The 24,656-nt window shown below is 37.3% G+C and overlaps 1 protein-coding gene and 1 long non-coding RNA gene across 3 annotated transcripts in view; one reads left to right on the forward strand and one right to left on the reverse strand.

Annotated features, from left to right (window-relative positions):
- Positions 1–11,933, reverse strand: part of hs6st1b (heparan sulfate 6-O-sulfotransferase 1b) — a 52,579-nt gene extending 40,646 nt beyond the window's left edge. The window contains exon 1 of the mRNA XM_081352850.1: positions 11,066–11,933. Within this exon, the coding sequence (XP_081208976.1) occupies positions 11,066–11,586 (521 nt within the window). The 5' untranslated portion in view covers positions 11,587–11,933. The remainder of the gene's footprint in view (positions 1–11,065) is intronic.
- A 3,761-nt stretch (positions 11,934–15,694) lies between these two features.
- Positions 15,695–17,893, forward strand: LOC308682751. Of its 2 annotated transcripts, XR_014029189.1 has the most exons (4): positions 15,695–15,751; positions 16,223–16,285; positions 16,806–16,880; positions 16,971–17,893. It is a non-coding gene; the product is annotated as an uncharacterized lncRNA (long non-coding RNA). The 2 variants fall into 2 exon arrangements; XR_014029190.1 differs by lacking the exon at positions 15,695–15,751 and having other exon boundaries at positions 16,050–16,285.
- The last annotated feature ends 6,763 nt before the right edge of the window (positions 17,894–24,656 follow it).

Below are 24,656 nucleotides of genomic sequence, written 5' to 3' on the forward strand. Positions count from 1 at the left end.
AAAAGAAAAAAAAAGAAAAAGAAAAAAAAACTCCTCCTACATAAACCACTAAGTGTACATGTGCAAATATGTTGACATGTGCTTGACAATTCGATAATGAAATCCCACTGGGAACCACCATTTGGTCACAGCTTTGATTCTGTCATCGTTCCCGCACAAACTGCCCTCCTTCATCACCCATTTTCACATGTTTCATTAAGACCACTTTTAATGAGGGTATCTCAGCTAGCACGAGCTGAATCTCTGCAGTCGGCCTGCGTCCTGCCGACCATTCAGTAGAAAGAGACAGATTGCACGTCATTGTCATAATAGGCCCCAGGGCTATTATTAGTCCGCCTTGAAATGGGCCTCCAGATTCGGAATCGACTAAAAATACAGGGGAAAGTGTGAGACGGTGACCAGTAGCTTCTTGAAACATCCAGACACAGAAACAGGCACACAATAATCCATAGTTGTCCTTCAGTCTCACTCGAGACCATCAGGCCATAATTAAAGAGTGTCTCCTGCTAACCACTCATTACCTTGTAATTTGCCCTTGTAGAGCATCAATCTAGTGCAAGACGGCAGGACGGCCCATTTCCTGAGCGCACCGGTATAGATCTGAAGACGTGCTAAGTGAGATGTCATTCAACTGCAGACATCTCACACACCGAGACAAAGGAGGGCAAGGAAATCAAAGTTCATGGCAAAATGTTTAAATTAAAAATGAAAAAGCACAACTGTCATTATTGCCATCATAAATTCCTCATCCCCCTAATGTCCTTGATGCTAGATGAACGACAGGAACACAGATCATGAGAAACTCTTTTATTTGACAGATCGACCAGTTTTCGTGTACTTCCTGTGTGGTGAAGTCTGTATGTTTGCTTCGGTTTAAGCCTGCTTTTCCCGAAGGGAGTAACTGATAACATTTCTCTCCCTAGTAGAATACAATGATCAGCTACTAAATCCCCATCTTGCGGGCTTCGCTTTCCCTGAATTCAATTTCATACAGCACTGAGTCCCGGCAAATGATGTGAACATCAGTCATCTAGTCACTGAGGCAAGCGCAGGGCGTATTCGAGCAGGACTTTTTGCCATTAAAAGTGTGACGCATTTGTGAGCATCAATTTCAACTTTCATGCTGAATAAGACATTAAAGTGTTTCTCGGTTTGGTACAGACAAGAGTTTCATATTTAAGAAAAAACTTTCAAGTTTGTTAAAACCGAGGCCTGACTAAGCCTTTTCCGTAACACTGTAGGGATCAAAATTGTAAAGAATTTCCAGTAAAGATTCTTGGTTTCTTAGTGATTGTCGGAAATAAACATTGGGGAGAAAATGCAATTGCATTCCCAAATAATATGATAATTTGGTCACACTTTAGTTTAGGGACCAATTCTCACTAACTATTAACTACAACTTTTGCCTCAAACTCCTAATTACTACTTATTAATAGTTAGTAAGGTAGTTGTTACATTTAGGTATTGGCAATGGGTAGGATTAAAGGATGTAGAATATGGTCAAGCAGAATAAGGCAAAATGTACTTTATAAGTACTAATAAACCAGTAATAGGCATGCTAATCAGCAACTAGTTAATAGTGAGAATTGGACCCTAAAATAAAGTGTTTCCGATAACTGTTTTTATTTTTTGATTCACTAAAATGAGCCGACTCATAAGATTCATACATTCAAGAAACTGGTTGCACAGTATGTTTCTGATTCACTAAAAAGAACTGACTCATTATATTAATTAATTTAGGAATCAAACTATACTGGGCGGTGTTTCCCAAAAGCAACGCAAGCCTAAGTTAATCGTAGAACAATTGCCACCAATGCTCTCTACGATCCACTTAGGCTTACGGCTTTTGGGAAATGCAGCCATGGTTGTGCTGCATGTTTCTGATTCATTACAATTTTTTTTTATACAAGACATTCCACGACCCTAAAAAACTGATTCAACACGTTCAAATGGTGAAAACGCACTCTGACCAACGACAGGGGTAACACACTGATCCGACAAAACCTGTTGCCGTTGGTCGGCATCTGTCAGTTCAGTGTGAATTGGCATTAAGACGTTTCTATGTTCCCAACCATTGTGGTCCAAAAAAAATGCATCATCGTGGATGTTTTTTTTTTTTTGTATGAAATTACCCCATGTCAACACAGGAACCAACTGTCTGTCTCCATCTCATGAGAGAGAGAGAGAGAGAGACGCAATGGCCCAGCACACATCGCTAAAGAGATTAGCATAACTCCATGGTTTTCTTCGGAGACAACGGCCTCTAATCCCTCGCTGATCTGATTGGATTAACACACTAAGGCTGTCCCAGCTCATATGGACGTGGCTGTGCGCTACGCTATCATGCAATGTACAGTCACTGACACAGCTAATGTCCCAAAGTTCAGGTGTATCCTCTGACCAGCTAACCTTAATACTGAGCTTTACCACAATCATCAAAGGCTTTGAACTTTGCAAACACCACATCCAATTCAATGTGCAACGGCCAAGAAATGTGCAATTGATGGACCGCCATTGATTATGTTTTTCATGTGGTCAGTTAACCAAATCCAAATGCATCGTAAAAACGACAAAGGTTGTTCAGACTGAGATGCATTAACAAAATCTGTTTTGAATCTAATTTCAATATCTGTTCAGAGTTCAGACTACAAAAAATGAAACGGATTTGAGTTTAAGAGAAGAAAAAAAACGATTATATTCCACATTACTCGAAGAATTATGTCCAATTTACCTCAAATGTATCGTAAAAAAATCAAACAGTTTGGTTGTTGGAATGAATAAGCTCCAATGCGAACTTCAAAATTCAACATGAGACTGATAGACCATGAGGCCCAGAAAAGGGGCTGAATGAGTGATATCAGTGAAAAATCTGAATAATATCAGCTCTACACCGGTATGGTATCTCTTAAGATAAATCAACGTAAGAACGAGTGAGGTTGAACAGAAAAGTCCTCCAATTACCTCCAAAGTGTGTCTGAGTGGCTCTCACTGAACCGTGAGCCATCACAGCCTGACAGTATCTGATTCAATTTAGCGACGAACCTCCTGCTTCTCATCGCCGCTACAGACCACCGCTCATCCAGAGCTCATCCAGTTTCATGCCTGCTACAGGAAATCCATGCCCAGACTTCTGCATTAAACTCGCATGCCAGGTAACCACAATTTATATACTTTTCCAGCATCATTTTACTACGCAAGCAACACAAAAGAAGATGGTCATAATTGTGCAGTTTTACATTAAAGGAGACATTTCAGTCATGCTCGCAGAGAAAAGCTATGAAGTGGTAAGAAAGAGCAGTAGATACAGCGAGGGAGGTAATGAGCACAACAAAAAAATAAGAGCAGGGGAAAGTCTGAGAGAATTTGGCCCTAATTTGTCTTAGCGGACAGGTAGTTAGTGGCTTACCGCTGGCCTGTTCCCTCACAGGCTGCTGTCCTGTCTCTCTGGCTCACAGTAAATCACATCCTGCAGCCAGCACCACTACTATTACCAGTCCACACACCTTCTTCAAGATTACACCAGTGCGGCAAAGAGGATTCACCCCGTCAGAGTCCATTTATAACCTTTGTGACCCCTCGGTCTCATTGATCATTGTATTAATTTTTCAGCTTATGTTCAGCCGTTAGGCCCTACCGGTATATGCCAAAACTACGTAATTATAATTTTTTTTTTGCAAGCAACATATTATAAACTACAATTTTTTTTTATTATTATATAATTTTTTACCAGTGCCCAAAAGGCTAAAAAATTTGCTAAAAATGGCAGAAAAATCTTTATGAATCCTTTATATTATATTTATATCAAATATATTTGTATAGGACCATGTGACACTGAAGACTGGAGTAATGGCTGCTGAAAATTCAGCTTTACCATTACAGGAATAAATTACATTTTAAAATCCGTTAACATAGAAAACAGTAATTTTTTTAATCTTAGACTCCAAACCCCCCAATAAATAAATAAGCCCTCAAAAAAGCAAATAAATAAACCACACCTCAATCCTACACTAAGCCAAAAAAGTATAAACCATTACAAAAAATGTATGATTACGTAAGATTAAATTACAGAATTAATAATTTTCCCATTTTAAAGTTTATTATTTTTAGGCTAAACTAAAGTGATGAAGTCCTTTTAAATTAGTTAAATAAATTAAATATATTAAACAAAATTTGATGGAATTGAACAGATTAAATTATTCGTGTTGATTAAATACAATAAAATCAACTCAATTAATTAAATATCCTACAAACCTAAAACTATCCATTAACATTTTTACATCTCTAAAGTTGTTCATATGAAATACTACATTTCAGATGCTATTTATATGTTGATAATGATGCAGATATCAATATAGTCTTCCAGAAATAGCCATTTGACTCTAGTGGGCTAAGTATTCATCACAAAACGTCACAAGCACCATGAATACTGCAAAGCAATTCATAATAAACCTATGCTGCACATTAGTTTCATAATAGCTGTGGTGGAAAAATGAGGCTGAAGATTTGCTGTACTGATTATTATCAGCATTTATGTCCAGAACAAATCCTCTTATAATCATTCAAGCTACAAAGAGACCTTACCTAGACATAATATCCCTGAACAGTTCCCAGTGGAGCCCGAGACCCAAATTTAGCACAAAAGCAGCTCTGTCTAAATCTATGTCACCATCCCGCCTGATCCAGATCTATGACAGCCAGCGTTTCATCACATCTCCACTTTGAACTGCACATCATCAACCCAGAAAGTAGAGAGGTGTGGTGCAACTTAAATTACATACAGATTAATAAAAAACATTATTGCAACATAATCTTATTATCCGATAACGGTAAGGTTTATATGGACGCCAGCCCTGCATTTAAACAGCAGTTTCCTATATAATCGTTAAGATAAGCAACTCTCATGACATGCAGACGATGTAAACAGTCTGTTGCCAAGGGCTACAGACAGATTGGACTTAAAGCTGTCAATAGCTGCTTGCTTAGGTGAAAACTAACATGGTGTGTGTGGGTGATGGATTAAGCACAGGGCAGAATGTGGCGTTCTTCAAAGCGCTAAATATTCAACTTTAGCAATGTCCAAAGTTTGTGCTATTGGCACGATTAATACCCCAATAATTTGACTTGTTGAATACTATTTTGAAATTACAATTTACTGTGAAATCTGCTGAGTTTGCTCAAATATTTTAAAGGTTGTTTGAAGCTGTTCTGCTTATACTAACTTGTACTTGCATTTCCTGTATAGGCCTTCATCACAGTCAGCGTCTTCACAACTGGCTCCGATTAGTAGCGTAAGCGAATTTCCACCTGCATTATTGTCAATGGACGGACGCCAGTTTTGAGAAGAAAATTAAAATAAATTAATTTAATCAAACATCAATATTTCACGAGTTCACATGTTAATGAAATCTGATGTAATATTATAATGCATATTTGGCTTGCTGTCCGGGGGGAGGGCTCCGAGCTCGGAATTCGGCCCGACCCCAGAGTACTCCCCCCTATGAATGGAGGCTATAGATCATGGGAATCTATGAGCAGACCCATCTGAATGTGAGGTGATGGGGTGGTGGCGGGATGCTGAGAAATTTGTCATGAGACAGGAGGTAAGGGAAGGCTTTATTTATACTGGCTTCTTCTTGTGCTGATTGGATGATTACCTGAACATGCTCCTCCCGCACTTTGTTACATAAAACTGTTTATATAGACCCTATGTATGTCATCTTTTATTTTATTGTGTCACATTATCTGATACGCGATTGTCAACTAGTCATGAGGTTAACGGGCAGCACGCAGCTCAAGTTACTGCCAGAGGAATTATCTGACTGATTTAATTTTGTTTTTAAAGCTATTTTCTTTAATTTTGCATTATATTACCACCAATGTTTGTCTACACTACAGTATAATGCTATCAAATCATTACACTCAAACACGGATGATATAGCTCAAACCAAACCAGTTAATTTCGTGAATTGTGCATGGGCTGGAAACACCCCTTTATTTAAACAACTTCAATTTGATCTAATTATTGATGATTGCATTGTGAAGTAAGTGCTTCAAAAAATGCGAACATTATTGTTTAATACAATAAGTTGAATACAATAAGTATTGTAATCTTGCAGTTCTCTAATAAAATAAGGTGGTCAGACTGAAGCATTGCGCATACACATACAGTATGGCTTAAGCGCTCCCCTTTAAAGGAGGTCTCACAAAATCCTGTGGGAAAAACTGAATATTAGCCTATTCCTCTATGTTTTTTCTTGTTTCACAATACTCAATTAATGATTGTAAAATGAGATTGGTGTCTTTAGAAGAAGTAGGCCTATCTCTGCTGAATTTGACATCACAACAACCCTGTGCTATGGGCACAGCCATTGATACAGGCTACAGCGGAAGTTTTTTACACTTCTATTTGAGGCTTGAAGCTTGAACCTGAACACGGTAGTGTGATAAAGGCCTATTACGAACACAAGATACACAAAGTATTCATAGACAGTCACAAATCACAAATGAGTCATTTACACAACACCTCTCCATGCAACTGCATGCGATGTTAAAGCAGCACTCAGTAGCTTCGGGATTTCTTCGCTGTATTATCGCTTTTTGCTCGCAGGTTTCTCTCTAGAGCTCCCCCCACAGCTTCGGAATAGATATTTGACAACACTGTTGTAAAAACTCTTTGGTGATTCTCAGACACCAGAGGCTAGTAGATCAACGACATCAAAGCAGATGGGACATTCTTTAAAACGTCTTCTTCATTCGGGTTCGAACAGCGTGAGGGAGCGCAATAATGACAGTATTTGAGCAGATTTCTTTTGGCCGTAAAGCAATTGTTTACATCGCGAGACCTGATATCACGCGATACTTCCTGCCGCGGCGGCCCGCCGCCCCAAAGTTGCAAGTGCGAATTTTCCGCTCACGGGCACCAGGGGGGTGCGAAACGACCACCATTCAACCCGAAATAAGTAATATAACCATTCCAATGACTCCGAAGCTGTTCAGTTAAGGTAAAAAAGTTACTTAGTTCACCTTTAATACAGTAGTGCACAGACGGTAGACCCCATACTATCAGTTACAACATTTTCCTCAAGTGCAACTAACCTTATTCTATTTCTGGTTGAGTCTCAAATTGCTCTCCTTCTCTCATCAGCGTACACACACACACAGACACACACACACACGTGTGTCATTAAGACGTTACCCAGGGGAAGGACAGATAATGAGCCTTTACTCTGAATTTTAGGATAATCTTAACAAGCAACTGCCCCCACCATAAAACACATTAGAGAAGGAGGTTCAACTTCTAGTAGAATGCAGTATACATTGTAGTATAGTGTTTTTATAAAAAAGTAGATTAACTTCAAGTGAGAATTAGATGATGGCAAACATAATCTAAATGAAAAAATAAAAAAATATATATTATAATAGTCTAATAACTGATATAGTACTGCTATATTGTGTATACCATCAATTTCATTAGCATGTGAACATTTCTTTAATATGCATTTATTTACCTCTTAAAACTTTCCTAGAGATTTGAACTTAACCTTCCTACGGGGTCACATTATCTCTGTATTAAAACCCAGTGAATTGTGTACTATAAAGCACTTTGTAGTCACTGAACACATGGCGATTCCATCTTGAAAACATGTCAACAGCAGGGGAGTGTGAACGGCGCTCTACTTGTTTAAGTGTAACTGTGGCTGATGGTGTGGGGCCGTTGAGACCAGCCAGTAACAACTGATGGCTCACTTGGTAGTGCGAGTCACTTAGGCCTGTGCATCAAGGCATATGTGATGCACTCAGCCAGCGGGATACCTATTAGGCTAGTTGGGCCAGCTTTTAAACCCTCTCTTTCAGTTATTGGACATAACCATCCATGAAATTTCCAATTTTCATCAGCCTAGCCTACAGCTGACAAAATGTGGCCATTCATTGGTTGAGAAACCTGTAGATCTAGTAGGTCTTGACTGAAAAGTGCAGATTTATCCAAACATCATGTCAATTAGAGGTTCAAGAGGTTAACTGGCCATTTGCTAAACGTACACTGGAATGCTCAGTCATTCCACAAAGTTCCCCGGCAGAGTAAAAAAAAAAATTCCTTTAGAAAACCACCTGGGAAAGTGAAAGGAAAGGCAAGTTCTAGGATGACTTTTCCTTGCACTTAGTAACTCTGAAACATGAGTCACAGTATCCATTATCACATTTAGTCACAGTGATTTTTAAACGCACAAAGAAGTCATGAAAGATGTCTTTTTAAGCTGTCCGGAATAGCAAGATATCAGCATGTTATTTCAGCTCTCACTGCAGGCCTGCTAAAACACACCCCATTGTGCGTCTGAGTTAACTGGTTACACAGCTGGAGAGCTTCCTTGTGTATAAACTGAAACTGCTTTGGTGTTTTCTAGTCATTGTGACAATAAACACAACTGAGCCACTTCATTTTGTGATCAGCTTAAAAAATTGACATGCAGGACAGAAATAGGGTTGATATAGCTTACTGGTTAAAACTATAAAATGAAACCCTGTATAGGTTCAAGCCCTGCATGGGGTGGTGGAACCACAGTTTCCACCAAAATACCATATTTATGTAGGACTGGAAACAACTGGAAAAGAGGGCAACTCTCTGAGAGAACAAAGGAAATTAACATTTGAACTCTTGTGCACCATTCGAGACGGAAGTCTCACCTCAGAATCATCCTAATCTACATCTCTTTCCCTCTTCCCCCATTCCATCTCTCTCATGCTGAGATCACCAAAATTCACCCAAGAATCTATATGGTTTAATGTGAATAATTATCATACAGTATTACACATGTTTGGTATCATTTGAAATGTCTCAGTGCGACTGGTACAAAGGTCTCATTCCCAAAGAAGTAAACCAAAAGGTATTAAGGTCTTTAAGAGTTTAGAGATAACTCGCACACGGAGGAGGGTGTGTCTTCCAGGCAAATGGCATCCTGCTCCCAAAAGGTGTAAACTCTGAATGCAAATTCCCATTGTTAGCAAATGTTTCCATGTGAAAGAAGTTTCCGTTTATATTAAGAAATACAACAAGATGCTCAGGGCGATTTGTAGCTCAAATTAGCCTGTGATGCTGAGAGTGGCCAAGACTCTCAGCATCATGTATTTTCTAAGGTAAGGTTTGCATCTTTTCTCTTTATTCCAGAGCATTTGATGTTTTGTATTTATTATCTTTGAACTGATTATGAAATTGACATGATACATTTACCTGACATAATAAATTGTTACATTTGATTTTATTCCGACTGACTCTGAAATTGTTTTCCCAAGTAGATTAAACGGATTCATATGTTACAGCAAGTTTTGCGTCAGATTAGTGATGACTAATATTTGGCACTAATTCAAGTGTACGTGTTTTGCAAAGACAAAAAGGGAATTTCCGTTTAGGGCAGCAAAAGTGATGCTTGACCAACCTAAATCTAGGTGTGTCTTACCTCTGTTTTAATTTAATGTTACTTTAGTTAGGTGTATGTGGGAAACCACGGCATGGCCAATCTAAAGCTATTATAAGACAAGTAAAGTAATTTGACTATCTGTAGTAGTGGCCATACCTCTACTGAAGTAAATGTTACTTTAATCTCAAGTGTACGCAATCATGGGGGCTATACCAAAGTATCTTTGATTGTGTAAGCGTGAATGCGACCAATCTCAGGTATATAGCAATTACCTCTGTTTAGTGACCGAAGCTGGCGAGATTGTGATTTTGAGACCCACGTTAAACAAGGCGTGAGGACCTCTGAGCGACATAGCTTCCTAATATGCACGGTTAAAATATAAGTAAAGAGTTAAATAGAACAATCCAATGTATTGCTTAACTATTATATAATTAACCAATAACCAATTGGCAATCTAACTTAAATCGAGGTTGTGATTAAATGGAGTCAGATCAAATCTTAAATGGAATTAAATTATTTTGCCACGCAGAAAGACAGTAACACGCAGAGACCTTCACCCAAAGGACTTGTGATACCACTTTAATCAAAAATATAAACTAAATAAGAAAAAGTTCTGATAGTTCCAAATACAATTTTGCAGAAACTATGGGACATTTTCATAGAAATTAAGAACAAGTTTAAACTCAAAGGGATGGAGCAATAAACTAACTATTACTACTGTGCCACTGAGTAATACATTTTTCTTTAGGTCATTAGGCCATTAATATATCTTTTTTTTTATGTCATAATGACATCATCATCATCTCTTCAGGATGTAAATGCTTTAAGGACAAGTGTCAAATGAGTTGTCAGTAGGTCTTAAACAGTCAGTCCTGTAACCATGATACATAGAGTAAACAACTGATTATTAAAAATATGGACATATCAAACGTGAGCATTAAATCTTTCTAACATACGACTTGTCGTGCCACTACCTTGGCTTGAACACATGACCAATGGCTAAATTAACTAAAAGCTGTCAACTATTTCCCATCAGCCTTTTCAAAGACACAGCAATCTCAATATGGCAATATATTATTAGGCTATATATAGGTCCCAGAGATTACTACAGATGAAAATTATTTATCTAAATCATATTTTTTGTCTGATTAAATGTTTTTAAAAAACAAAATATGTCAAAACCACTTTTCAAAAATGGAAAAGCCGTGGAATGTCGCTTTCAATTCTTACAGCATAACTTCGGTAAAACAAATGAGGAAACACCATCCCACACCATCCCGCACCGAAGCAGTAAATGAAACAAAAAAAATGAAGCGATACTGCCCAAACGAAACTCATTCGGAACAAATGTAACGGGTTCCAGCACGTTTTTCCTTCGTGGATCTGATACTTTAAGCTTGACTGGGTAAACGGCGACTTGAACGTTTCCTAAGCGAGAACTAACAGGCTACAGAAATTCTGTTGTTTACACACGACTGGAGATTTACTGAGGCGATTTTACACAGAAAAACAGTTTCAAACCTTAATGTTATCTATACAGGCAACGATAAACCCAAAATTTGACTTACGCTCTCAGAGTACGTTAACTCTTCGCGACACTGAATGTTTTGAAAACCTTGAGATTTTCAGCAGGGTCAAACAAACAAACTCACCTCATTTTTTTCGACTTGCTCTCTTTTTTGTTGAGAACTCCCGGGACGCAGTTGGTGAGCTCGGTCCAGTCCGCGTGTAAACCGCAACTCCAGCCGGTGGAGAACCGAGAAAACAACCAGGTCTCCTTTCGGTTCGGACGGTAGCAAGTACACTTCTTCTGCCCCGGTCTACAATCACACGGAAGCTCCAGTCGAACATTTTGGACCAGGTGTCTCCCGAAGGTGGTCCCGCCGGTCTTTTGGATGTGGAGAAACACAATCACGTCTTCTCCCTTGATTTCGAAATCGATATTGCGCTCTAGATCTTTAATGGGGAAGTAGTACTTTTTCACATAGTGCGGATCCGGAGTGGGGAAAATGGTCATGTCCTCTTCGCCGAGAAGGTACCCGTGCGGGGAGCCGAAGTTTATCACCCCGGGAGCCACGTACTGGTACAAAATCAGCATGAAGAAGACCGATCCGACGACGATCAACAGAAATTTACTGGTCCTTTCAACCATGTTCCTTTCCGTGTCGTTCATTTGTTATCATTTCTCAGACAACAACAGTCCGCGGGGCTTCTGTGGTGGCTTGCACCCTTCGCGTCTCTTCGTAGACAGATCATCATAGGTCCACTTAAGAGTTCGGGATCTCGAGACAACGTGTGCTTGGATACATTACATCCACATTTCGACCGGTCCTATACCTGTCAAAAATCCAGATCAAATCCGTTCACGGGACCCGTGCTGCAGATGAAGGCACAGCAATCCTCAGACCTCGAGTTGTTGAGTCCTCTGTGAAGCGACTAGTCAGAAAATACCTCCCTTGTCTCGTATAATTATTCTAAACAGCGACACCCACTTTCCCCCACACACATCAAGCTCTCACTAGTAACTGTGAGGAAATGGCTTTAATGCTTCGTTTGGAGTTCCCGTTTGCAGTTTATTTTTTGAAAAGCAAAAAAAAAAAAAAAAAAAAACGAATTTAATAATAATGTTGACTAGGCTATTTCATTATTATTACTCTGTTACATTTATGTTGCATTTACTAATGCCAGATATCGCGAAATATAATGATACCTTTTAAACCTTTTTCTTTGAAAATATCTACAGAACCCCTAAGTAGCCACTTGGTTAAAATAAAAAAATAAGAAATAAGATTATTAATATTTTCCATTAATAAGTCGACTCTAATAATAAACTATTTCATGTTTTATGGTGCACACAAGCTAACTGAAAATAAGCAATTCGCCTCATGCTAGTGCATGGAGCACAAATAAATTCCGTACGAGAACCAAAACATCAATCCTGTAGTAATTGAGGAGATTTAGTTAGCACCGCTGATCCACACAGAACCGATAGGGGGCGACACAGAGGAGTACGACGGCTGACAATGGAATATTGTAAATTTCCTCTATACATATGAATACCCCGGTAGGTTGGGATAAAATGCCCCCTGGGACAAAATGACCCGCCAAACGCCCCTGAATACCTACTGTTAGGTATTAAATAATTATTGTTAATTATTGTTAATAATTATAATATCTTCAATTAAAATGAGCAATTAAATAGGTAATTATAATAATTAAATAGAAGCATTCATATGCTTGTATGAAATATTCATAGAATAACTTTACCTTTCAGACGAATCTCTTTTACTGGGATTCTGCTTTGCCTGTCATCAGTTATTCAATTATTCAACTAAATTGTCAAAAATACAATTTTAAATACAACAGTTTATTTAGTATTTCACATTAATGACAATTTAAAAATATATAAAAATATTGATTAGAATTATATCAAAAGTCATTTATACATTCTGTACAAGTTTATCCAGTGGGGGGGTTTCTAATTGGTAGGGGGGCCAATTACCCCATAGGGGCCATCTTACCCCTCTTTTAATATTTTATGCTACCAACTAAATTAGCAAATGTTTCTATTTATTTCCTAACACATTAGCTGATGCATCATCATCCTACACATGCTAAACATTTAAAAGTAAATCCCCATTGTTCTTAAAGGGGGGGGATCTTCCCCCATCCTACACTATATTAAATATGTATGATGCATTAATATATATAAAACTGTCTATATATGATATTTTGATAACATATACAAATGGTTCCCTTCTTTAAAAACCTCTAACATGTTCTTATATCTTATAGTTCTGGCATTTAAGCTTTAACAAATCCTTCTTTAACAAAGCAGAGACAGAGATTGATGGACATTGTTGATTTGTGACACAGGAAGGCTTTTGAACCTCTAAGGCTTTTGAATTTAAGTCTAAGTGCAAGTAAAGCAATATATTTAGGTCTTTAATGTTCCATTTCAGTACACACTATCAGAGACAATAAGGCTTAGAAGTAAGCCTACATTATGCTAAATGTGGCTGTCGTGACTGTGAACGAACCCACATAGACCCTGTTCAGCTTTTGAATGATGTTCCATTAAAATCTGCTTTGCCTTCAATTTTCCCTATAGTCATTTACTCCATTTGTCAGTCTAAATTTTCAGTAGGAAGCCTGACCTTAACCCCTTTTAGCTCAAAAACCCATGATTATATGAGCTTTAAGCACACCTTTAGTGTCAGCCTCACAGTACAGTTCACCTGACTACATATCCATGGAAAATTCTGCATTTATGTCAGCTCAGCTGAAATGGATCGCTTGATCCCAGGCGTATTTGTTGATAATACAAAGGTGAACTCTCTCTATCATCACTTCAGTGAAGCAATCAGCAATGTTTTTCTATGCGAGAGAGTCCATTAGCAAATAAATGAAATTACAACGGAGCCATCACAGCGTTTTATTTTGCTAAATCATGCAATATGAAAAATAAAACATTTCACCATCTACTATCGGCAGGCATATACTGTAAGTTCATTAATGTTTAGACTATAGCATTTTTACCATATAACTGCAAAAATTGATTGAAAGCAATGTTATGCTTTCAGTATCATTAAGAAACTGTTTTAATATTTTGAATTAGTTTATAATTTTGTTTTGTTTTATTTTTAGAGTTTATAATTTTGTTGTGTGTTTTTGTCATTAATTAATGTTAGTTATAGCTTCTTCTGTCTATAGTTTTTATTTTAGTTATTTTTAGTTAAAGGTACACTGTCACTTTTTTTTTGTTTGCGAACCATATTAATCCGCACAGTCACACAGAGCCGAAGTACAACCAAAACAATGTTCTTTCACAAAGCGCATTGAGTTTTGTTTTTAACCGCTAGAGGGCCAGAAGTTACAGTGCTTTAAAGGTGGTATCAGTGATTTCAGGCCCAAAAATATTTTATCACATTCATCTAATCTTTCCTAACGATCCGCTAGCTGCCCGCCCCATAAGCATGCCGTCAAAAAAACGCGTCTCTGTAGGCAGCCTAGGTTCTGAGATCTGCACACAAAAACAAATGGTTTAACCAAACACTCAAAACCAAAACAAATAGTGTTCCAACCAATCACCGACAGGGGGAGGGTGTTGTGAGGTTTTGAGCCAGCTTCTTCTTCAGCTCTGACTTCGCGTGCAGCCGTGCACGAGCACAAAACCTCACAACACCCTCCCCCTGTCGGTGATTGGTTGGAACACTATTTGTTTTGGTTTTGAGTGTTTGGCTAAACCATTTGTTTTTGTGTGCAGATCTCAGAGCCTAGGCTGCCTACAGAGACGCGTTTTTTTGACGACATGCTTATGGGGCGGGCAGCTAGCGGATCGTTAGGAAAGAGTAGATGAATGTAATAAAATATTTTTGGGCCTGAAATCACTGATACCACCTTTAAACTAAATGAAAATGAGAAATGTTGCTTTAGCAGCTATAGTTAAAATAAAATCAGTTTGTTTTTATATATATCTTTTTTTTCATGTAACGAAATCTTATTTCAAGTACACTGTAAAAACTAAAGGAGCCTCAAATATCCTGTCGGATACTCAAGGAACTTCAAAATGTAATTTAGGTGCCTCAGAGCTCTTTCTCCTATAGTAGGGTTACTGGAGGAGCATTGACAATCTTTGAGGTTCTTGCTGGAACTTATGGGATCCTTTAAGCACTTTGTATTTAGTTCAGAGGTTCTGGAGTCACCTTTTCATTACCATGAGACCTCAAAGTGCTTTGGGGGAAAATAGAGGAACTTGAATGCGATAAAAGGGTTACTGGAATATCTTTTAACATTTAAGTGGTTCCTGGAAGATCTCTTATGTTAAAGCCAGCATCTGGAGGAACCCAATGGTTCAGTGAGGCCCGAATAAGATTATTATTATCCTATTATTTATTATTATTATTATTATTATAGGCTACTTAAGTTTGATTCAGTATACATACCCAGGTGAAAAAGACGTACTATTAAATGCATTAAAAATGTACTTGAGTGTTTTTAGTAGACCTACAATACAAATATACTTTAATGCATTTTAATATATTTAACAGTAGCCTACGTCGTTTTCACTTGGGTAGCTTACATTTATTTAGTATAGGCCTATTTTATTAAGTAATTTAAACCTTAAACAACAACACTAAATAATAATAATATTAATAATATGAAGAAGAAGAACCAGGAGGAGAGAAGTTTTATTCTGTCACGAAACTGCTGTCGTCACTTCAGTGATGCTCGCGCTGCTCGCGCGCAACAAAGCTCAGCTGATCGACGTCATCGGGTTTGAAGTAACGGCTCCTCTCATCAAAGCTTCCGCTATTTGTTCGGCTCTCCGTTACAAGGTTTGTAAACTCGCCAAATAAATATAAATACAGAGTCTACTCACTATATATTCAAACACACACATATATAAACTAAATTTATTATACATTACTACGTTTTTACAGTGTTTACCATTTGTTTATTGCACAGTATCTGGTATGAAGGTTTTAGCCGCGATGCTAACTAACTTACGTTGATCTAATGAACAAATGGAAATTATTGATTTAGTCATTCAATTCAACATATTCTGTACAACTGTGTCAAATTCAAATTACTGATATAGCCTAACTAATTCATTTCGTCATTGGCGTTTGTTATGAATAACAAAAGCAGGTTAATATAGTTTGGTCTGTTTTTGTTTAGCCTAAATTTACTTAACGTTACTGCTACAGGTGCCCTCATTCTCTCAAATACCATTTTAAAGCCATTTAACTTACTGGTCAATAAATATTATGTTGTGAATAATCAGCTTTGTTCTTTTGTTTCCCCAGAACAACCAGTAACGTTACATTTCTAAAATAATCTGAACATTTCAGTGGCAACATTGAATTACAGTAAGTTACCTGCACCACATGCAAGTAACGTTACTTTATTACTATGAACTTTCTCTGTGTGAAATCGTATTGTTTGACTGTGTGTGTACTTGTGTTTTTTAATCAGTTATTCTCTGAAAATCTTCCCTCATGCTCTCAAATCTCATTCATGTTACTCAGAAAAAATAATATCACAGGTTTGGTTCACAAATAATGCTATGCATTTTGTCTTATATCTTTATCATTTGCATTTGAATATAAGACATTTTAACTCTGAATTATAACTTCAAGTTTAGTATTTTTCAAAAAAAAAAAAAAAAAAGGAAATAGCTAGGATATTATATGGCTTCAGAAGACTTGCAACACAACCCATAACACATGAGTTGTGAACTCGTTGATTATTTTTAGGATCTTTTCTGGTACATTTTTGGAGCTTAACCATTTTTACATAAATTGTTGCATTGAATTGAACTAGACAAGTGTACATAAGAATGGTTTCATGAATGATTTACACAATTTTTTCTGCTTGTGTTTCATGCAGTGAAATTGAACGGTGACTGGGGTTGCATTATGCCTGAGATCTGCTTTTGGCTTCCACAGACAGAAAGTCAAACAGGTTTGGAACGTCACAAGGCTGAGGAAATTATTTAAATTTCACAACTATCACTTTAATAACATTACTAACAGTAAGTTTTGTACTTTGCAGGGATCTCGGTAAGCTGAAATACAAGTTTGAACAAGAATAAAAATCCTCCTGTAGACCTGAAAATCATTGAAGTGCCTGGACCATCCACCAGAAAAGAGGGAAACCAAACGGAAAACGAATCTGCTGTACCTTTTCACTTTTCTTACTCGTTAAGTACCTCACACCAACTTGGTCCCATAGTGACATTTTGACCACAAACGAAATTGCTGATCGTGTGGATTCTTATTGAAATGACTGGAATTCACCAGTGAACATTCACAGAACAACAGATAATTTTACTGCACCTTAATACTGTTTCCGGGTCGAAGCCTCTACTTCTACTTCCTCTATCATGTTTCTAGTGAGAATACTCAACAACCATTTATGAACACTGTTGATTCAAGTCACACATTTAAGCTTTTCAAAAGCCATAGTGTACATTACAGTCTCCAGTCTAACGGCATCCCAGACTTAAACATTTTATGATTCAAAATAGCTGAATAACTGAATAACAAACCATCAGAGATTTCGGTATAGAGATAAAGGTTAGGATCATAATTTTCAGGAATATTACAACACAATGAGTGCATATTAGCACTGTTTGTTGTTTGTTTTTGGCATCTGATAGAGTTTTGGACTTACCATCGGACTGAAACACAAATCTTTTTAAAGTTAAGTAAAGATGGACATTTTTAATTAGTCAAAATGTAATTTTTTTACATTGATTTATTTCGTGGAACATATGTTTCCATGCATTTTGTTGAGATGTCTTTTCTTGTTTATCTATTGTATATACATGGTTGATTATTCATGTTGCTTATGTATTATACTATTTGTTTGTGTATTCATTGATATTAATCTATAGTTAGCTTTTTTTCCCATGTGCATGGAAGTGTATGTATAAAAATGAATATCAAATATGTAATAAACAATTCTTATTTTGTATTTGGTTCAATTTGTTTATTATAATAGAAGTCAAAGGTAACCATAGTAACAACATGAAATAAAAAATAAAAAATAAACTGAAATGTGGTTCCTGGAGGCACCCAAAGTGGTTCCACACAGTGCCAAATATAAGAGTTCCTCAGGAAACTTGTGTGGTTCTTCAGAGAACCGGCCCTTTTAAAAGGGTGCCTAGAGGATCTACAGACGGTTCCGCCGGTGTGGCGAAGTGAAGAACCCCAAAAGGTTCCTCCAGGCACCTTTTATTTTTACAGTGTAGGCCTAACACTGTTTTTATGGTTTTAGTTTTATTAAACTGCGATAACACTAATTGAAAGAACAGATTGCCACACCCCCTCACGTCATTGGTCGATTCGGAATTATTGTTCTATCCACTTTTAGATTATGGGAGGCACTACCAGTTTGGGGAAGTTCCACTCAAAAAGACTGAAACAAATCATTTCAAATCATAAGGTTGCGCTACAAATAAACCTTATACGTCCATTTGACTGAATGAACTGTAAAAATGTCCTTTATGTTCAGATGAGAATAACAATGCTTGGTATTTTAATGTGACATAACAAGAGTATCAATTTCAAGAGCTCTTTTCAGTCGCTGCATACCTTTCCCCCTGATTTTTTTTTCTTTTTCCCTTTGTATTCCGCTGTAACAGCGTGAAAAAATACAACATATAGGCTACTGCGCAATTGTGGTCTGCTCTCCTGATTTAATTTATGATATATCCCGAAAATAATTCACTGGAATGCATAAAGATCTCGTTTTATTCCTAAATCCTCACGTCTCTTTACAGGTTTGTTTTCACACAGATTCTTTAAAATTTAATTGTCTCCCTTTTTCACTTCTAATCCCTATTACTGTAGCAGTGTTTACTGTAATGTTTCTAAAGCAGGTAAATCTGTCAAAATGACAGAAATCCCTTTGAAATATTATCACTAAATGTTTCAGTTAAAGGTTAGTTCACCCAAAAATGAAAATTATCCCATAATTTACTCACCCTCAAGCCATCCTAGGTGTGTATGACTTTCTTCTTTCAGCCAATTATATTATATTATATAAAAAAAATATCCTGGCTCTTCCAAGCTTTATAATGGGAGTGAATGGAAACTTGGATTTTGAAGCCGAAAAAAGCACATCCATCCATCATAAAATAAATCCATATGGCTCCAGGAGGTTAATAAAGGCCTTCTGAAGCGAAGCGATGCGTTTTTGTCAGAAAAATATCCATATTTTTAAATTCTTAATCACTAGCTTCCGGTTACGGACTGCCGTCCGCAAGTCGAGTTCCTGCCGAGGAGTGAACTCTGACCCTATAGGGCTAGCAACAAACTCAAGCTCCTCCAACATTTCTCTTTAAAAATCTCTTGTTTTAGATTTCTAATTCATGACCAGTGTTTTGTTTTGCTCTATTCCTGCACTTCAGCGCTCATCAATACATCATGCGTTTGGTCAGAGTTCACTCCTCGGCCGGAACTCCAGAAGCCAGTGATTATAGTTTATAAAGTTATAAATATGGATAGAACTCAAGTTTAATGTGATGGTTTCATCCTTACATCTACTATATAATACAAGGTTGTTAGTCCTGAGATTCTTCATGTTAGTGAATACATACAGTAGATAGATCAGCTACTGATATTTGTGAGTTCTAATGGTCTCGCGGTTAAGCATGCCAGAGGTTCTGAGTTCTAAACCCCCCTCGTATAGTTGATTCTTATTTTTTCTCATTAAAACCAAAGATGTTCATCATTGATTGTATATCAAGAGCAGGGACACGTTTGGGTGCATTTTGTTTTGTGATTTCAATGGAACGAATAGAGATTCTCAAGCTGCGATAGGTGAAAGTATTTTCAATTTTTTTGGGTATACCTTTACTCCTTTTTGACAGGGATAAAGCACCATTTTTACATACATTTTCCATCATCCCCTCAATTCTACAAAAGACAAGCAGTTTGGAGGATGGATGAAACTTACTTTGATCATATGACCTATAGGAAGTCATTGCACACAGTAACCTAATTTGTGAATACGGCCTGTATATTGCAAGATAATGACTGATATTGATTGTGCAAACTACATCCATCTTCAATCTCCAGTCAGGTTAATTGAGTTTCCATTATAGACGGCTGAGTCTAGTGACTTGAGCTCATCTGGACTCCTGCAAAGTGAAGATTATATTTCCTTTTTGCTGCCCTTTTCAATACAAAAATTTCACAGTGCTACCTGAGGAAGTTATTACTGTTTTTCAGGAATGTCTATTCTACAGGTAAGTCTTTTAATTCATTGAAACCCAGTGATAATCTGTGCATGAGAGCTAAGAACTCATTTAATTAAATGTTTTTGTAAGAAGGACCTGAGATTGACAATTGCCGTTGTTGGTGCAATTCATCACATCTGACTTGGCCTTGCACAGAACATTGTCTGAATGTCTCTGACTTTAACTGCAGTTATTTGCCTTTAGGGGTTGAAAGCATTGAAGCAAGAAAGTGGTTCAAGTTCCTATAATGAGCAAGGACACATGTAACCGAACCCCAAGTTGAATTGCCTTTAATTATTCTCCTTATTGACCAGTGATCTTAAAGTCCAACCCAAAGCAGAGATGATCATTATGGAAAATCCAGGCAAACAGCATTTTAAATGGAAAAAGACTGTCATGCAATATGTCTGGTGTCACTTTTGTACTATTTTGTAATCAATACGTCCCTTTGTAATGCAGATGGTTTGCATTATTTTTAAAACTCATTAAACTCATTGCTCATTATTTGATTTTTGGATGAGAATTTGCCACTAGTGATGATAAGCCTTTCTTCACTCATAAAATAAAAAGCCATGTTGTCCTTTATGACTTTTAATAATGCAGATGTGCTAATAATATCAGCTTTATAAGAGAAACCTTTACTAAATTCAATACAGAAGAATAAGAGTTTTGTTTCATCAGTCAGTGTTGTTTATTAAAACAGTAGACGATCATATTCATCATATCAGGACACCTTCACACATCAGACAGCTCATTTTAAACAGGAGCAGATCTCAATAAAGTGCACATTGCTCTTGAATTCCACTGAACACTAAACATCTACTGATTCACAGAACAGGAAACACTTCCTGTACCGCTACATTCTGCAACCTTGTACTGACTTTGTGATGTGCAGATATTCAGAAATGTGGTTAACTTGTCCTGCTTAGAGAGGTCACAAACAGACCATGTAATGTTTTTCAGAGCTGGTATCCATTTGCTTTGTTCCAAAACACAAAAGGGAGTACATTATTACAAAATGGTTCTGTTAATTAATAATTATTTCTATTTATTAGTTAAAAAAAATCACACTTTAATATATTTATTTTAATGTATTAAAATTTCAAATAAAAGTGTGATGTAATTTCATGGGCTCATGTCCACAAGTTAAAGCTCACCCAGATAATCTAGGACATTATATACTGCATTTGAATGACTATTGAAGTTGATTCTAAGTTAGACTTCATTCAGTCAAGTTGAATAAGTTATCCTCAGAGAAAGACAGCAATCATCTCATGTTATGGTCAATCAATGGTTACACATGTTTGCTAATTAACCAGAGACATTAAATTACCCATATCTGTGCTTGTGGAATTTGAACCATGTTTTTGAGGTAGAGACATTAAGACGTTCACCTTGTTTGCAACCAACCCAGCAAATCTGACTAGAGCACTTTAAAGGGACTATGTGTAGCTTTTTAGGTATTTTATTATCTAAAATCAATATTTTTATTCATAAATATGCCCTCAATGGTGTACAAATACCTATGCCAATGATCAGACTAATCCTCGTAAACGAAGAATTTATTATCTTTATATACATGGGACGGGTAGGTCCACGGAGGCTTCCATAGTTCCGCCATCTTGAAAAACTATAATAGCAGAGAGGGACAAAAAGTACTAGGCCAACACGTTTCCACAACGCATTTTCGTTCAGAACCAGCGTCACGTGACTGAAGCCAGCAGAAGCGGAGGCGCAGAGCAGTGAGAGGCGCTTGTCACTGCCCCGGCAAGTTTAAAAGGATGCACACTGCACTATTTATACACCGTTCATTCATACATATGCTGAGTCACAGGATAAGGAGTCCTCGTCGTCGAAAAAGTCCAAAATAGGCCGTAAAGCAAACGTGATCGGAGATGACAAAAACAAGGGTTAATGTCGGGATAGCTAATGTAGGAGAAAGCTTTCAAAAGAGACCCTGAAGTTGCCTGCTTTCTTCTCGACAGGTAAGTCAATGTTACGGTCTTAATTACAAGCTTTTTTTTCATTGCTTGGTTGTGTACTTTATTATATAGACAGTAGAACATTTATAGTTAAAAGTTAAACAGGCTCTTTGATGAATAGCAGCTATTGAGTAATGTAACGTTACAGAAGGCTCTGATGATGATATCTAACAATGCACGTACTTCAAAAAATATAACGAGTAAAGAAGGCATTACTACTAACTACCATAGTTAATGTTTTTCACAGTCAGTAATTGATAACTGTAACATTTTTTTTTTTCGTTGTTTCAAGTTTCAGTTTGTTTTAAATAACAAACCTGTTCACCCGAAGAAAAACTCGAAGTGCTATTATAAGACAGCCTGTCATAGCTTTTTGGTACATAACGGCTACCGTAGATGCAACGCGCATTTGAAAAAGTGAGGCGCTGGAGAGCATTATCCGTTTGAATGCAAAATACAATTTCACCACTAGATGAAATTCCTACACACAGTCCCTTTAAAGGTCCCGTTCTACGTGATCCCATGTTTCAAACTTTAGTTAGTGTGTAATGTTGTTGTTAGAGTATAAATAATATCTGTAAAATTATAAAGCTCAAAGTTCAATGCCAAGCGAGATATTTTATTTAACAGAAGTTGACTACATAAAACGGCTCGTTTGGACTACACCCCTCTACTTCCTTCTTTAGTGACATCACCAGAACCGTGTTTTGACTAACCTCCGCCCACAGGAATGCTCCCTCAACTCTACTGGCTACTTGCACACTTCTTATAACTTAGGCTACTGTGTTTACTCAGCTCTTACGGTGATTTTCTGAAGTAAAACTGACGCTTCATCTTTTGTGTGATGTACAATAAACTTTATTAAACTCATCAGTATATGTTTGATCATCATTCGGACCTGGTCCGAAACAGCAGACTTGTAGGCTGTTAATAAATAATGGATACATACAAGCAGATGACAAATACGTTATAATAACCGTAATTAAACTGCTAAACCATACCTGTTTCATCTCTATACAGCACTCTGACTCTGTAGGCATTATTGTCCGACTCGAAATGAACACGTTACTGAGAGTTTCTGATATTATCATCATTCCTTGAGATGAAATTGTCCTAACAGACTGAGTGAGCGCGAGCTCATGAAGCTCCGCCCCCTGTGCCGTCCAGCAGCAGCTCATTTGCATTTAAAGGGCACATACTGAAACAGCTCGTTTTTCTGAGCCCCAAAAAATGTAAATTTAAACATGCTGTAAAAAATTATCTGTTGGGTATTTTGAGCTCAAACTTCACATACACACTCTGGGGACATCAGAGACTTATTTTGCATCTTGTGAAAAGGGGCATATAACGGGATCTTTAAAGGCCCGATATATTTCAAGTGAAATTGTGTGGCGTAAATTTGAACAAAATCAGGCAAAAACGAAGTTCGTCTGGAGTTCATATCAGGAGTTTGAAACCAGAAAAGTTCACTCTGGCTTGTAAACACCTTCGAAATACAACTGGTAAATGGCGATACATAATAGTAGGTGTATACTGAGGCTCCGCCTTCTTTGAAGTGGAAATATTCTCCCCTTCATTTCTTCTGTTCAGTCCGTCGAGGTCGTACATCCGAGAGTTAAAACATAAACACACTGGAGAGCCGCTTTATAGTAGAAAATGAAGTTGTAATTTTAATTGAAAGAGACACAGACACTGTTTTTTTCTTTCATGTTTAATACTGTAAAACTGCTTCATTAAAAAAAATATGCATATATAACGTATATACACCATATAAAGTGCTAATATGAATAACTGTGACTTGACTGAAGTGCCGAATTGCTGACATTTTAGTTGTTTATTTTGTTATTGAGAGAAAAGCGCACAGCACACATTTACATATTTATCTAAAGATTGAGATGTTCGCTAAAAGTATAACTCTGGCCACATATTTCAAACTTCTTTTTACCCCTAAGCGAAGGACAAAAAAAATAAATAAAACCCTTTGCTGTGAGTATATCGGGGTCTTAGGAGAGACTTTCAGGGTTACAAATGTTCCATGATGTTCCCCAGCGTGAATAGTTTGGTCATTTAATGTGACAAATGAGAATAAATGTCTCCTCTGACTCGGAGTGCCTGAGCGCCGGAACATTTCAAAAAGCTATAAAAGGCACTAAGTGCAAAGACACTGGCTCCAGCGTATCAGTGTGAAAATTATGAATTTGCTTGGGGCCACAGATTCTTTGTAGCAGAATAACTCCTTCCATATTTCCCTGTCACACACTTTCTGTGGGTTAGCCTATGAAGCACAAAGGGCTGACGTCAGAGACCAAGGCAGCTGCAAAGCAAAATTAGATTAGACAAAGCCACACACCTCTCAGAGACAAGGTGGCTTGTTGAGCATCCGTGAATGCAAAGTGTTGTTAAATTCATTCCTTCCATCACAGCATCAAACAGCCAACTTTCAGAGATAATGAAATAACATGCACCTACAAATACTGACACAAAAGGAGACTAGAAATGACAAAAATGTTT

Source organism: Scardinius erythrophthalmus (genome assembly GCF_964197995.2).
Source record: "Scardinius erythrophthalmus genome assembly, chromosome: 22".
Classification (NCBI taxonomy): domain Eukaryota; kingdom Metazoa; phylum Chordata; class Actinopteri; order Cypriniformes; family Leuciscidae; genus Scardinius; species Scardinius erythrophthalmus.